Here is a 17,098-nt window from a genome sequence, read left to right on the forward strand (position 1 = left end):
ACATGGCATCGATCGACACTCGCCAAAGTCCCGAGCCGTCCTCGCGTTGGTGTCGACCGACACCCCAACTGGTGTCGACCGACACCGATGCCGAGCAGCGATTTCCCTCGATCAGAAACTCCGAATCTCGCCTCCAATCTTCTCCAATCCGCTCCTTGCACTCCCAGAAGCCAAACCCAGCCACAACAGCGACGAAAATACCATAGGGAACTCAAAGAAACAACCACATAAGCACCAAATCACATAGAATCTAGAGATCTTAGCTTAGATAAGCCATGGTCATGCACTCACCTCTTTCAAGAAGATTCTGACCAACAAGGACGAATTCCCTCACTCCTAGCAAGCTTCTAACACCTTCCCAGCCCTAGATCTCCCAAGAACAGCAAGGAATCTCTCAATCTCTTCCCAAAAGCTCAAGAACACTCTCTCTTTGTGTTTTCTCTCAAAAACGGCGAATAAGACAAAACAACACGACCCTAGGTCGTTTTCTTCCTTTAAAACTCGATTTAGGGATTCCCTAAACAAACCACGCAAACCGGACAGTTAAAATTGAACCGACCAAACCGGCCATAACTGGTGTCGATCGATGCCTCACTAGAAGGTGTCGATCGACACCCTTACCAAAATACCAAAATGGTTTGCGGGTGTTACAAGATTTTAGAAAATGTTAATTAGTGACATGTCTTATCACTATTGGTTATTTTAAATCCTAGGTGGACAGCCTTAAAAAATTCTGGAAATTTAAAAAATATTAATGAATGACATGTCAGATCATGATAGGTTGTTTAAAATAATTTTTAATATATAAAATTCTGGAGATTTTAGAAAATGTTAATTAGTGACATGTCTTATCACTATTGGTTGTTTTAAATCCTAGGTGGACAGCCTTAGGAGCTTATAGCTCCTACTTTTTATTAGTATAGATTTTAAAACTTTTTAAAATATTATAATATTATAAAACTTTTTAGAAGTTTTAATTTGCTAAAATCTATACTAATTATAAAGTTATATAGATAAACTTAAAAATATATATATATATATTGCTCAAATAAAAAACAGGATTAACCTAAATAAACTTTTAAATTTGGACGCTTGATAAATCAAGCTTCCTGCTCATTCATAGTTGGAAGCATATTAGTCTTATATATAATGGTTCTCAGCTAGTGTTTAAAATTTTCTAGCCGATGTGAGATGTTATACATATACTTATTTACAAATATTTTAATATAGAAATTTTTAATAATTTCAAAAATGAAAAATATTAAATATTGAGATGTATGATCCCGATTGGTCGTTTAAAAAATCTAATATATAAAATTATGGAAATTATAAAATTGTTAAATAATGAAGTGATACTAATCTCTATTGAATGTTAATAATAGAGAAATTTTTGTAAATTATAAAATGTTAAATAATGAAGTGGCTAATTCCTATTAAATATTAATAATATAGAAAATTTTGTAAATTATAAATATGTTAACTAATGAAGTGACTATTTTTTATTGGATGTTTAAAATCCTAAGTGGATAGCTTTAGGAGTACTTTTATTTAAGGGGAAATTGATTTAAAAGGATATTTTTTCTTCAATTTGTGCCATTATGCTTTTTTTTTAAGTTTCGTAGAGTAGGTTTTAGAATACAGAAAAAACTCAATTATACCCTATGTTGCATGGAAACTCTTTTTGAAGTGCGTTTCCCGTTTCCGAAACGTTTCGGAAACAGAAACTCGTGGAAACTCGGAAACAAGTCACAGAAACAAGATTTCTAAAAATCTCTGTTTGGAAACACGATGGAAACTCTGTTTCCGTTTTGGAAACGCGACGGAAACTCTTTTTTATAATTTCTAAATTTAATAAATAAATAAATTGAAAATATAAGAATTCATGATACATATAATGATAAAAATATAATATAATTAGTAGCTTAAAAGTTAAAATCCCTAAATATATGGTGATGCTGGTCAAAAAAATTGACTCTGAATGTTTATTTTTTTACAGTTTTATTTTTAATTAAACTATTTAATATTTCTGTTTTGAATTTGTGTTGTTTCAGATTTTTTTAATATGGTTTTTATGTTTGAGGATTCATTATATCTCTATATATATATATATACATATATATATATAGCTATACATATATATACGTTTCCTACACATTTCCATTACTTAATTTTTGAAAAAACTCGTTTCCCGTTTCCGAAACGTTTTGTTTCCGCGTATCCGTTTCCGTTTCCATGCAACCTAGATTATACTCTTAATAACTCAATTAAACCCTTAATTCTAGAAAAAACCAAAATTTTCTTTTTCTGTATATCTTCTTTTTTCTATACTTCCTAAATTTAATCAAAAGAATACTTCTTTTTTTAATCCATTTCCTCATTTTTTTTTACAAAATCTCGACATTACTCGCCTACCAAAAATAAAAAATCTCGACATTACTCTCTCTCTCTCTCTCTCAGGAGATATCGACACCCTTTTGTAACCCATCGGCGAGAATCGACGACTCCGGTAACTTCTCCCACCGGCAAGAATCGACGACTCCGGTAGCTTTTCCCACAAGCGTAGGAAAATGTTGAAAAACCTTTAACAAAGTCGATTAAAAATGTTTAATGTTTTCAGAACACGTTTTCTAAACATGTTAGAACGTAATCTTAAGAATATATATGATTAGCATAATTTCGGGATTACGTAAATATTTTGTTTTCTTAAATTTTGGATTCAGTTTCTAAATTATGGAGAATTAGTGTTCTAATTTTCGCAGGACACATGATAAAATGTAGATTTCATATTCTGACTTCAGTAGAATATGTATAAAGTGAAGAAAACAAATTCTAAAATTTGTAGAATATAGAGTTATGTGTAGAATATATATTCTAATTTCTGTAGAACACATACAAAATCCGACTTCTAAAAGTTTTAGAAGATATATTTATTCTAAAGTTTTCAGAACAAGTAGAGTGCGAAGAATTTGTAATCTACATGATTTAGAACATGTATAGTATGTAGAATTTATAATCTAATATCTTCAGAATATATACAATTAGTAGAAAATGTATTCTAAATGTTGCAGAATAATTTTTTTTCAATGTTAAAACACCAAATTTTCATCAAAAACACCTTATGACAACCTTTTTTTTATTTATATAATTTGTTTTTAGGTGATTGAAATTTTAAAATTTCTTAAAAGTTAGTTTCATTTTTTTAAAGGGTAATTTAGGCATAATGACAAATTTAGTGTAGAAAACATAATGGGAAAAATTGTTGAAAAAATGTCCTTTTAAATTAAATTCTCCTTTATTTAGTATAGATTTTAATTTTAATTGTGTACTGTAATTACGATATTGGGTTTTAGGCGTACGTGGATGTTAAGGTTTACCAAACTTGTGCAGTACAGGCTCCGAAAACCGAAAGAAATGGCACTAATTAGGTGCTTTAATTACTGCGGTTCCAATCACAAGCTACAAAGATTTTACTCGTTCGTCTAAGCTTTGAACTTTTTATATTAAAAAAGAAAGAAAATGAAATGTGACTTTGTAAGATTTTATTATAAATTTTGGATGACTTTAAAATATTTCACAATACAAAAAAAAAGGAAAATTTGACTCAAATATTTTCAACGACACATTCAAAATTGTGATATTTTGGTTTATTTTGTGAGAGAATGGGATGCGTAGAGAGGGGAGAGAAGTAGATGTCATAGAGCTTTTGGGAAAAATGGTGGGGTCTGTTTATCCATGTCATGGCCGTGGAAAGCCTCGGTGGTGCTGGAGGAGCAACGCCGGAGTAACTGAAAGGTGGAGAAAAGAAGAACAAGAAAGAGTTAAGAAGGAAATAAGAACAGTTTGAAGAGGCGGCTTTAGAGGCTCGTCGGACGCTGGATTTTACATCGTTTTATCAATCTAAAATCACCAGCGCGTTCACTATCAAGCCATGAGCCCGTAGCATTTGACGGAAGTCCGATCGGAGTTATATTCAAGAAGTTATGTGGTTTGCTTCCTGCGCAAGAAATATCTGAAACAGTACGAACCTGCAGCCCTAGAAATCAGATTCGAGGTTATCTCCTTGGAACAGCGTTTGGTGGTCCAAAACTTACCTGATCGAGCTGAGATTTGGTGGGGAGCTTCACGGTACGACAACCTAAATATTCAACGGTGGGATCGTGATTTTAACGGTTAGTTAAGGTTTTACCACAATTCAGGATATAAAACATCCAAAATAAACCAAAATATCATAAAATTGTGCCTTTTCATCAGTTTTGATGCAGAGCACAAATGAATTAGCAAAATAACCCAGAAAATTATGAAATTTGGTAGAAATATCAATAACAGTCATAGTAAGACACAGAAAAAAGCAGATGATGATCTCGATTTACAGATGATGAAATTTGGTGGAAATAGATAGTTTCCTCGTTTCTGCAAACTGCAACATTGTACTTCCAGCTATCGACTGCACATAATCTGGATCACCGCATGATTGCACATCTGCAGGACTCGTGCCAGAAGGAACTCTTTGACTAGACTCAGCACCCCCATTTCTTTCATAATGCTTTCTAGGTGGTATTCGGCTCTTCTCACTTCTAGCAGAATGAGCATCTGAAAATAAAAGTAAACCTGTGACAAATGATCCAATGTTGTCGAATGCACATAAAAACGTAAATTACTTGTAACTTCTAAAACTATAAGAGAGGCTCTCATAGCAAAAGAAACTGATACTACAAAACCAAGTAACTATCATTTCAGTCAAAGCACATACCATCAGTCTTATCCAGCACCTGGCAACCTATTCCAAGATGAGGCCCTTGCCTTGAGCTCCGTACCTGACTCTTTCACCTCCTCCGTCTGAATTTTTTGAACTTTCATATATTGAAGAATTATTTATGGTCTGGAAGACTGACTGTCAAACAAATGTGTGAGAGCGAGAGGGAATACACACCTAAAGCGACGAACGCAGCTAGCTTACCAAACAGAGATGTTTGTGTTTTGATTCAAGAACAAAGCTTCAAGACTGTAATCGATCATTCTCTTGCAGTGTTGATTTCCCAGAAAAATATATTCTGATTGAAGGTTTGCAGAAATCGATCATCTCTTTTTTTTTTTTTTTTTAATTCCTTCAAAATTCTACCTCAAAGGATATGATTTTAAAAGTGGTATTTATCAACTAAAAAACAAAAAAAAATCTCCTAAAAAATCATTTAAAGTATCATTCTAAAAAAAAGTTGTGATATTTTGAATAACAGAAGATTTAAGGTTGGTTTTATAAATTGTTGATTGAATAACAAGAGATTCTGAATTATTTTAAATGAATTTACATAAATCTTAGTTGAATAACATTGGATTTCATAAGAATTTTAAAAATTCTTAATTGAATAACAAAAGATTTTAAGAATCCTCTATGATCCTTTAAAATACTAGTTCAATACCCCCCTCTTAAATTTAAATCATTTTGTTGGTGTCTACATAGTAGATAGATACTATGGCTATTTGTAACTAGGCATGACCAAAATTAAATCGTAAACAAACCGTATTTAAACTGTAAACAAACCGTAACTGTATAGAACGGTTAAGAACCGTAACTTTTAATCATAAATTGAAAATTTATGATTAAACTATATTAGCTATAACTGTCTCAAAACCGTTGGTTAACAGCATAGTTAAACCGTAATTTTTAACTGTAACCTTTTAAAAAATATAATAATATATACTAATAATTATTTATTTAATTTAATTATATGATATATGGATTAACGGTTTATTTGATAAATAATAATATCAACCATATCAAATAATAATATCAACCATATCAAATAAACCGTTATTTATTTAATGAATTTTACCTCTTCAAATTCTTACATATATTTGGATTCGACCATCAAAATCAGATATATATATATATATATATATATATATATATATATATATATTTGGACAAACCAAAATCAGATGATATATTAAGAGCCTTTTTTCCTTGGCTTTTACTCTATCTTAAATTTTTGTTTTTTCTAGGTTAGCTTAACAAAAACAACAAGCAAACAAAACCTTAGGATGGGAGCCAAGTCATTAGAAACTTAGCAGCAACCTACTGTTCTATATCCTCCCTACAAATAAGCCCATGAATCTCCATCTTCCTCAAACCAAACCCACCTCAAGAAATCACTCAGCCTCACACATCAAACACGATCAATATGGCCTCCACGAACGCAGTCTACCGCCCCACACCAACTCCGGACCACGACACTACCGTTGTAGTAGTTGTGTTTGTCTCTTTGGGTTGTGTCATGTTCTTGGCGTTTCTAGCGTTTGTTATCTGGTTCTTGATCAAGAAGAGATCTAGGAAACACCGTGAGAGATCTGAGGCCGTTCGTGTGGATGAGCATTTTAAGATGAAGGAAGCTATTGTCGAAGGACCTAATGGACAAAAGTCTGTGGTGTTATCAGTTGAGGATGATGTCCAGTTCGCAGACGCGATCAAGAAAGATGAAAAAGATCTCAAGAAACACGGTGCAGTTGGCCCATCTGTCGCTTCCCGTTCGTAAATGAGCCTTCATTCATAATATGGCCATAATATATGTTTATGTAATTATGTTATAATTGTGTTTGTGTCTATCATTTGTTTGGTGAAATAAAAAGCATCCGAAATATTTTATTTATATTCTTCGGACGATAAAGAATATTAAAAATTGGGTTGGTGATGGTTTTATACTTTTATTATATGTCGTAGGAGCAAGCGTACAATTGTAACGTACAAAAATATACATCGTCCTTGTTATTTGTCATTCTATAAGATCCAATGGCTCATTATATACGTACAACTGGCATTCTCGTGTAGTCGTGTACACAATACTAAAACTAAAAATATTCCATTGAAAAAAGTAACATCACGATCATAAATTTAGAGCTTATAAGTTTCATTAAAAATCCAAATATCAATATTATAAAAACAGAATGTGTTTCTCTCCAGGCTTAACACATTAACCTCAACTTTTAACCTGATATTGACATATCAGTTAAAATGATTAGCCAATAAAATTATAACAAATAATACAGATCAACTGTTTCTTTGCCAAGTCACATAATTTTCTCTTGCGTCTTTCTCTTCCTCGATTTTCTCTCTTGCTCGATAGGCTCTAATTGTGAAATCAAAGACAAAGGAATTTCAGAAACCCCATCTTCTTTCTTTCGTAAAACAGTAGCGTCTATGGCTGCAACCACCAATTTCACCAAATCGTTGCTATTTCCTTCCTCCCATGGTTTAGTCTCTCTATAAAATCCCTACTTTAATCTCTCTCTCTCGATTTAGGTTTTGGTACTCTATTGTGCATTGGGGATTCATCTGAATTTTGATTAATCTTTGGTAATTAGACTTTATATTTCGTATTTGTAAGAATTGAAAGTGTAATTTTATATCTACAAGTGTTTTTTGGGATTGCAAATTCAATTTTGTTTTTTTTCTGTTTCAGTTTCAGGAAATGTGAGCTTGAAATCGCAGAGAGGTAGTAGTAGTAGTACTAGGACATGGCCGAATCAGAACAAGTCAAGAAATGGTTACAAGTCTCTCCGTGTGAATGGACTATTCGGAGGTGGAAACAAATATAATAACAGTGAAGATGGACGACAATCTAAGGTATACATTAGATTGGATTCAATTATTTTCAAGAAGTTCGTCTATGTCGAAAACTTCCTTTGCTCTGTTTTTTCTTTTGTGGTGTTTCCTATGCAGGGATATTTGGGAATATGCAGAATATGTATGAGACTGTGAAGAAAGCTCAAATGGTTGTTCAAGTGGAAGATGTGCTTGTCCAAAAAGAGTTAGCTATGTAAGTTACAAACTATTAAATTTTATTGAGTTTCTCTGCTATGTGTATTGAGTTTCGATGTTGCTTTTGTTCCATTTTCGCAAAGCTGAATTTGATGGTTATTGTGAAGGCGAGCTTGTCAAGTTTAGTGAAACTTCTGTTCTGTCCTAAATAGATGTACTGCCTTTATATCAATAAGTTAACTATCAGTCTATCATCAAGGACTCATCACCGTCTCTTTTGGTTCTTATTTGAGTCTGTTTTCCTAAAAGATTCTTGGTGGATGTAAGAACGGTGTTTACTACTGTTTTGTTATGTCTTTGGATGATTTGACAAGAACCACACTCTACAATCTCAACTCTTTGTTTGATTTTTATTGTTTCTATTACTAATTCATTTAGGTGAACTAAAACCTTTTGGATTTGTGTATCAGGTTACATTATCAGGTAACCATCTACTAATCTGTACTGATATATCCGACGCAGCAATGGAATTAGGTTCCGCAGCAATTCTCTGCCTTTGTCACAATACGACATCGTCGAGGTTCCCATCAGCTCTATTTTATGCATCACTGGTTTTGATTTCAATTCAATTTGTGGTCCATTCTATTTTTCCTTGTCGTGTTCAACACTTTCTTATGGTTTTAGACTTCAAAACATACACTTGACATATTAAAAACCAAAGACATAACAAAACAGTAGTTTTTGCCAGATTAAAAACTGGCATGCCAGATTAGTTTTTGTCAGTTTGTGGTATTTTAGCCCTGCGCCCCATATATAAAGATAGATATAAAATATTGGTGTCTACATCTTCTCTTAAGCATTTACTTTCCTATGAAACCCGTTAAAGTTGAATTAAGATTCCGATTTCATCATTTCTATGTGGCAGTATACATTATTGCTCTGTATTTACCATGTTCCTTTGAGTCTAATGTTGCAGAAGATCCATTTAGTAAAACCTCCCAGACATAATTATCGAGAAGACTCCTCCAACAAATCTCTCCGGCGCCAGCGGTGCTGTTGCTCGCCGGCGTCGGGATCGTACCATTCTATTACTTGTTCGTCCTAGATCCGAGTCTTTTAGTTTTCTTTCTTGCAAGTCTTTTTCTCTTTTCCCCCTTTTTTATAACCCTTTTCAACTCTTAATAACCTCTGCTTCCACACCAAACCAAGACCATGGCCTGCTTCCGCCGATCTCTCACTCACCGGAGTTTCTCCTTGCTCAGGAAGTTTCTCTGCAAAACTTGGGAAGCAGTCTCACTCTCCCTTCAACTTGGCATTTGTTTGAGAAACTAGGGTTTTTCCCAGTGGACCTAGTTTCTAGATTCGATCCATTCCATGGCCACCGTCGGCTCCCGCTACCCTTTCACGCACCGAAGGCGCTCTCTGCACTGCAAATCCCTCCATCAATCTCGGGCAGCCACCACATTCAATACTCAACTTGGCAAACAGTTGTGAAATTAGGGTTTTCCCCAGTGGACCTGATTTCCAATCTCGAATCAAACCACGGCCATCGCCTCTTATCGCCGTTCTTCTACTCACCGGAGATGGTCCTCCCACCGCGAATCTCTATGCAAACTCCGGTCAGCCGCCACACCCAATCCTGCTCTTGGCGTCCTCTTGAGAAATTAGGGTTTTCCGTAGTGGACCTAATTTCTCATATCGGCCCACTTACCATCACAAGGCCCAAGTCCATAAGCCTTAACAAAAGTAATAAACCGACAAAATCTAGGTCCAGCGGTCCACCGTCTATGCTCTGCCGAAGTCAAACGTTGTATTGATCTCCTCTTCTCCATGGCCGAAGACTCCATGGGAGAAAGGTATCAACAATGTTGCTCTGGTTATTCATATATCTTGTCAGAACCCCGGATTTAGTTGATATTAGCGACTTGCGGTATAAGTTCTTAAGCCTGCACATTTATGGTCTAAGTATGTTGAATCGTTCTAGCCAAAATGATAATCATTGTCTTGAACTAGATATGTTCAATGACGATTATCACTTCAGCTGGTCATTTGATGATGTCAAGCATCGATCTCCAATCACTCTCATTGACCGGATCCCATACCACATAGATTCTTTTGCGTTTTATCGAAGAGATCCACTCCTTATGCTTTGGGTCTCAAAGCAACCCTTTAGACCCCCTTTTCAAAGCTCGATTGCGTTTGTCGCTACAGCTACTGTTGACCATTTGGTGGTCAAGGATCTCGCGAAGCTTGTCTTCATGGTCGAATCCACCCTGGATCCAACAAATTCTCTTGAAGAACTTATGGAGCCCTTATCCCTTTTCTTCTTTATCTATTTTGGTGTATGTTGTAAGAACTTACCTCTTTTTGAAGATCTGATTTGAATGAAAGGTTCACTTGTTTGACAAAAAAAAAAAAAGATCCATTTAGCTCATATGCATCCTCAATCTTGTTTATGTTTGAATGTCATTGTTAAGGTCTAAGAAATAAGCTCTTTTATTGATGTTTCAGTAATTATCTCTTCGTCACTGGTTACAAGTATATCTATTGTCTACTCTACAGGAGTATTGCATGTCTTGTAGAGGATCCGATGTTGTGGAAGCTACCAAGACAGTTGAACTTGTGATCCCTAGGGGTTGGCAATGTTTTTGACATGGTTTTTGATTCTAAAACATATCAGTTCTGCTATGAAATGGGTTGCAAAATTTCATTCACACTGTTTACGTTCCTTTCTCTGAGGATTTGTGATTAAAATGATATTGGTCACATTTATTGTATGGCTGTCTTGTCCTTTTATTATGGTTGGCAATGTGCATTTCCCGGTTAATTTTCTTTTGTCTCCTGATATTTGCGGCAAATACTAAACAAAGAATTTAGAATTGTGATTTCCCGAGTATAATACATGATTTTGCAGAACTAGATAATGATAATTTGGTTTTCGATGGCATAATTCTGTCAATCTCTAATTTGCTTTCTTGTCTCTGTACTTGACCATAGGGGTGGAGTCTGATGCTACAATCCCAATTCCAGATGCCGGCCATGTAAGATCAAGAACAAGTCAACCTGGGAACTTGTATATCAAACTAAAGGTTTGTTAAAAACATCTTTATTTTCATCAAAGTTTGCTTGTATACATTTTCTGAGATGTGCTTAGAGAAGTTTGAATCGAACCCACCTTGACTTTGATCAATTCAGCTTAAGAGATAGACAATCGATGCAAGCATCAAAGTCATGTTATAAATTATATATGAACTTTGAATGATTCATTCATTCCAAATATAATTTACACCGTTGTTCACAGATTTACACCGTTGTTGTCTCCAGTGGGTCACTATATAATCAAGATTTATTTTACCCTGTAAATAGATTGTTTATGCTTCTTAAGCTTCATAGTAGTCTTATATGTTATCATCGCTCTTGCCCAGGTAGGGTCTTACTACATGTGGCATTTTCCTTAAATTAATTATTACCCAAAGCTTACAAACCAATAAAGGCCTATGAAAAGTCTAAGAAAAAAAGGATGAATTTCAAGTCGAAATTGTTTCTCTTTTGCGTATCTTTTACTGAGGTTCCGACGATGACACGATGTTCCGAGAAGAATTAAAAATAAATTAGCTAAGAATTTATTTAAATCTTTATAATGATAAATATGTATTAATTCAGTTATTTACAATATTATTAACTATTAACTAAACCAAAAATAAAAATAAAAATAAGTAATTTGTGACGGAACTTAGTTGATTGCATGATATTTTGGTTTTCTTGATGTGTCAGACTTAAAACATTCTTTAGAATAATAAAATAAAACTTTTGTTATTTTCTTAAAAGTAAAATAAATTTTTACTAAAAAAGACAAAAGAAATAAATTTCATGATCTTGTGTTTTTGCTAAGAGAATGTCATTCAAGTGGTTACCTTATAAATATTAAAATGTATAAAGTATACAATAAAATTTGAGCAAAATCAGAATACTAATTATTACAAGAATTTTAAATGCTCAATTTTATTTATTTTAAACTATAATTAATTATTAAAAATAGTCCACATACCAACAAGTTCCAAACAAATTAAGAAAAAATTACAAACAACATAAAAAACACAACAAAATAGTAATAAAAAAAAGAAAAATCCTAGTATTACCTAAAAATTGAAGTTTAAACGATTTTAAGAAAAAAATTGAAGAAAAAAAAGAAGTTACTCTCAGTTAAGACTTAAATGGGACAAAATTAGAAAAATATAAACAAAACCCATAGAAACTCAAACCAGTTAGCATGAGCACCCCTTGTTTCACCCCACGGTTTGTCTAACAAAAATACCTGCCAACCACCAATTACTACTATACCCTCAGCACTCTTTGACTATTTAGTCCACCACAACTCCACAGTAGTCGTCATCACTCGCAAACAAAAATACCTCCAACCAAAGTTTAGAAGTCTTGTCTCCTTTACCATACAAAATGCATACCCACAAGTCTCTTCTCTCCAACACCTCCCAATGGGCTGCACTAGTGCCTTCTCCGTCCACCTTTCTCGCCTCTCGCTCCCACCGGCCGGTCAAGATCTCCGCCGTGGCAACCCCGGTGAGGCCGGCTCTAAAACACGAAAACAAAATCCACTCTATGGCACCGGAGAAAGTGGAGATATTCAAATCTTTAGACGGATGGGCCACTGATCAAATCTTGCCTCTTCTCAAACCCGTTGACCAATGTTGGCAACCCGCTTCTTTCTTACCCGACCCGGCCTTACCCTTCTCCGAGTTCACCGATCAGGTACGTTATATACATCATGAAACTTGTCATTTTCTTGTTATTGAAGAAGTAAAATTACATCGTTTATTCATGGAAACCAACTAAAAATCAAGAAATGTATAAACCTGAATACATATATTCACATTTAACCAAACCTTAACCAATTAATGTTAAAAATGTTTATATATATATATAATAGGTGCGTGAACTGAGGCAAAGAACAGCGTCATTGCCGGACGAGTACTTCGTGGTGTTGGTCGGAGATATGATAACGGAGGACGCGTTGCCGACTTACCAGACGATGATCAACACGCTTGATGGCGTTAGAGACGAGACTGGTGCGAGTAGTAGCGCGTGGGCAAGGTGGACACGTGCGTGGACGGCTGAGGAGAACCGTCATGGTGATTTGTTGCGGACTTACTTGTATTTATCCGGTCGGGTTGATATGCTTATGGTCGAACGCACCGTGCAGTATCTCATCGGCTCAGGCATGGTCAGTTCTTTTTCTATAATCTATATCCATATAATGAAAAAAAAAACGCTTACTATTCAGAGTTTGATTAATCAAATTGTAGTTATCTGGTTTATTAAATCATTTTTCTTAAAGAGTTGTAACCATGCATGCGTATGTTTTGAATTTCGTTTTGTTCCTTTTTTTTTTTTTTTCTTTTTTCCTGTTTAATTTTGGTTTTATCAAAACTGAAATAAATAAAAATTCCAGTTTGTATTTTTTTTTTTGGGTGTAGGTTTAAATAATTTTTCTTTGTTTGTGTTAACTTTTTTAAAACAAAACAAAATAAAATAAAATGCTGTGAAAAAAAATATATATATATATATATATATATATATATATACATATTTATAGAGAGACTGAAGTAAAACTGTAAAAGATTAAAACCAAAACTATTTGACATTTGGTTTAATTTTAGGTTTTTGGTCTGAACTCGATTTTGGCGTAGTTTTTTTGTAACCCAACTCTATTATAAATATTTTTTTATATAGCAATGAGAAATAGATGTTTCTACAATTATATTTATGTGAAATGACTATATATCAAATTTTAGTAAATTCTGATTGCTTTTGGTCAGTTTCGTTTGGATTTTCTTTTTTGAATAATAGAACGAATTTATCATAAACATTTATCGATATAAATACTTTCATTTGGTTGGTTTGGATTAGGTTTGGTTAGTTTGGATTAGGTTTATAGTTTATACCATCCATAACTTACAATATTTGCAATTTTATAGGATCCAGGAACAGAGAACAACCCGTACCTTGGTTTCGTGTACACGTCGTTCCAAGAGCGAGCCACCTTCGTTTCTCACGGCAACACCGCACGGCTGGCTAAGGCTGCCGGAGATCCTGTCCTCGCTCGAATCTGCGGAACCATTGCAGCGGACGAGAAGCGCCACGAGAGAGCCTACGCGAGCATCGTTGAGAAGCTCCTCGAGATCGACCCAAACGGTGCAGTCTCTGCCATCGCCGACATGATGCGGAAGAAGATCACAATGCCGGCTCATCTAATGACAGATGGTCGAGACCCGATGCTCTTCGAACATTTCTCCGCCGTGGCTCAACGGCTAGGGGTTTACACGGCGGATGATTACGCGGATATCTTGGAGTTTTTGGTTGGACGGTGGAGACTGGAGAAGCTAGAAGGATTGACGGCTGAGGGTCAACGTGCACAGGAGTTTGTGTGTGGTTTAGCTCAGAGGATCAGACGGCTCCAAGAGCGTGCAGATGAGAGAGCTAAGAAGCTTAAGAAGACCCATGAGGTTAGCTTTAGTTGGATCTTCGACAAGAAGATTATTGTGTAACCTCTTGAAAATATAATTTTTTCTTTTTTCTTTTTTTGTAAGCATATCTTTTATTTTCTTTAGTCAAGTTTCTACTTCTGTAACGTGTTTTTGACTTACAATTCGAATGGTTCGAAAGAAATGTTCAATCCGGCTAGACTGATTTGATCCATCCGAAATTAATTAAATGAATTTTTTTTTTGTCACAAATTAAATGGAAATCTATACTAGAACTTTTGAAATATGAATTTGAAAAAATATATCATTTTTTAAAGAATTACAAAAAAATGTTATTACCTTTATCTATGCATCCAAACATTACAATTAATTATCTACTAGACTACTATCCATATAACCAAAGAAAAAAAAAATTAAATTTCTAACATTAATTATAAAATTAGAAATATTTTTGGAGTCTAGTGTAAAAAGGTCGAATACGTTAGGAATCAAATGAAGTCATTAGTGTACTTTGCTCTCACAAGGAACTCTGCTTTTATCTTAGCATCCCAAAGCTGAATTAGTTATCAATTCTGCAGCTTCAGCTACCTTATTTGCCAGTTGCCACCATGACGCTAACTAACCAGCATGTCGCTGTTGGTGGTGGTGAAGGATATAATGATATATATTATAGTTTATATAGAGAATATCATAGTCATATGGTTAGAGCTAGTTAGATATTTAATTTTGGTTTTTTTCTTGGTTACTTTTGCCAAAATTCCTTATTTGTATAAAATACCAAGAAATATAAAAAACGACACTCTACCTAAGTAAACTCATTCATCTATCAACTTCCTTTGTTTCAAACTCCATCTCACAGTGGAAATCATAAAAGATGACTAGCTCTGACCAATCTCCGTCGCACAACGTCTTCGTCTACGGCAGTTTCCAAGAACCAGCCGTCGTAGGTTTTATCCTCGAGTGCACTCCGATCATCGTCTCCGCTCAACTCCACGGCTAGTACGTCACCTTCTCCGATTCCAATCTTCGATTTCTTCAAGATTGGTTAAAATCTGATTTTATGGGTTTTGTTTTTGACAGTCACTTGTATAGACTCAAGGGTCGTTTGCATCCATGTATATCTCCTTGTGAGAGTGGAGTAATCAACGGCAAGGTTTTTTTTTTTTTTTTTTTTTTTTTTTTTTTTTTTGTTTACCTTCTTTTACAAGAATTGGAAGAAATAAAAAAAATTAGGGTTTTGAATCACAAAATCTGAAGAAATTGGATGGTGCAGATACTAACTGGATTAACAGATGCTCAGTTAGAGAATTTAGATATGATTGAAGGAACTGATTATGTGAGGAAGACTGTTCAAGTTGTCTTGACTGTAAGTTTTCTACTGGTAATAATTGTGTTCCTTTGATGATCTTGAGATTGCTTATAGATTTAACCTTTCAGGACACTTGCGAGAACGTGAATGTGGAAACATATGTATGGGCAAACAAGGATGATCCTGATATGTATGGAGGATGGGATTTTCAGGTTGATTCACAAGTTGTTGCTTCATCAAAATTTTAATGAGATGTTTTAAGGCTTTGTTGTTTAATGGTTTTGGTGAAATATTGTGTTGGTTTGTTTGGTAGGAATGGAAGCGGCTTCATATGGAGAAATTCGTAGAGGCGTCGAAGAAGTTTATGGAATGGAAGAAGAATCCGGATGGGAGAAGTAGGGAAGAGTTTGAGAAGTTTGTACTCGCAGATCCTCCCACCCCGGCTTGAAGAATCTTATCTTATATGTATTGATCACTTTCATTTACTGCAAATAAATCAGTCTCATTACAAATTTTAATAAGAGGCTTTGTGCGTTAGAAGCACAAAGAAGATGTTGTATCTTATATTTTTGTTTGTGAACATTGAGTTGTATGCGAGTGTTGTTTCATCATTTTGAGTTAAAAGCTTTTTGTGTTTGGTCTTTATTAGGATCGTCTCATCAATCAGACAAATCTGATCTGAATCATGGTTCTTTGAACGGCATTGGTAATTAACCGGAGACTGTGATTTCTGCCAAGTCCGAGTCGGTAACCGAATTTCCATTGAAGCTTGGCCGTACCCCACTTAAACCAGTGACTCCGTTCAAATATCAAAACTAGAAATGGTTGAATCAGTGTTCTTCTTGTTTTTATTTCTCCTATACATAATGATCAAACGATATGGCTCTCTAGTGCTAAGAAGCTTCATCAATCGGTCTACGAAACAATCTCTGGGAACTCCTGTTATCTCCTCCTCTTCGCTCGCTTTAACAATTGTCTATCTTACAACACCGCCTTTGAATTCTTCTTTGTCCACAATCACCATCCAAGGAATTCCAGATTCCATGGCCCGCTTGATAAGCTTTGACGGTCTTCTGCTCACAAGCTTTTATCCTAGCACCCCAAAGCTGACTTACCAATTCTGCAGCTTCAGCTACCTTATTTGCCACGATGACACTAACCAACACTTGTGTAAAAGACTATTCTGTTGATGCAATTCGATCTTTCAAGTGCTTCAAACAGAATGCTCAAGTCTTGCTTCTTTTGATGATTCGTTTAGTTAACAGCTCGCTCCCTTCTTGTTTGAGTTTCAACAACAGTTCTATAGGTGGTCTTCTTTCTCTGCTGTCCTTGAAGACAAACCCTTCTCTTCCACCAATTTCTTTCTTCATTTGACAGCTTGGCTAACCTGATGCAATCCTACAAATATCCATAACTCATCAAGAATTGGTTCAAGGAAAATCAGGATCAAATTATGAAGAAGTTTCTAGAAGACAATCAAGAAAGTGTCTAGATACAAAGAACCAATCTCCATCAATGATGATTGATAAAATCTCT

The 17,098-nt window shown here is 34.8% G+C and overlaps 3 protein-coding genes across 3 annotated transcripts; all 3 read left to right on the forward strand.

Annotated features, from left to right (window-relative positions):
* Window positions 1-6,106: 6,106 nt before the first annotated feature.
* LOC104757930 (protein TRACHEARY ELEMENT DIFFERENTIATION-RELATED 6) lies at window positions 6,107-6,644 on the forward strand. Its single transcript, XM_010480722.2, has one exon. It carries the CDS (start codon window positions 6,180-6,182, stop codon window positions 6,528-6,530), a length of 351 nt encoding a protein of 116 aa, XP_010479024.1. The 5' UTR covers window positions 6,107-6,179; the 3' UTR covers window positions 6,531-6,644.
* A 5,480-nt stretch (window positions 6,645-12,124) lies between these two features.
* On the forward strand, window positions 12,125-14,446 carry LOC104757931 (stearoyl-[acyl-carrier-protein] 9-desaturase 6, chloroplastic). Its single transcript, XM_010480723.3, has 3 exons — window positions 12,125-12,520; window positions 12,699-12,992; window positions 13,747-14,446. The coding sequence occupies exons 1-3, from the start codon at window positions 12,209-12,211 to the stop codon at window positions 14,314-14,316; spliced, it is 1,176 nt and encodes a 391-aa protein (XP_010479025.2). The 5' UTR covers window positions 12,125-12,208; the 3' UTR covers window positions 14,317-14,446.
* Window positions 14,447-14,943: 497 nt separating this feature from the next.
* Window positions 14,944-16,205, forward strand: LOC104759770 (protein AIG2 A-like). The gene is made up of 5 exons (XM_010482656.3): window positions 14,944-15,252; window positions 15,334-15,406; window positions 15,527-15,619; window positions 15,691-15,774; window positions 15,876-16,205. Exons 1-5 carry the CDS (start codon window positions 15,128-15,130, stop codon window positions 16,008-16,010), a joined length of 510 nt encoding a protein of 169 aa, XP_010480958.1. The 5' UTR covers window positions 14,944-15,127; the 3' UTR covers window positions 16,011-16,205.
* Window positions 16,206-17,098: the final 893 nt, after the last annotated feature.

Source organism: Camelina sativa, chromosome 17, assembly GCF_030686135.1.
Source record: "Camelina sativa cultivar CO46 ecotype springtype chromosome 17, ASM3068613v1".
In the NCBI taxonomy this organism is placed as follows: domain Eukaryota; kingdom Viridiplantae; phylum Streptophyta; class Magnoliopsida; order Brassicales; family Brassicaceae; genus Camelina; species Camelina sativa.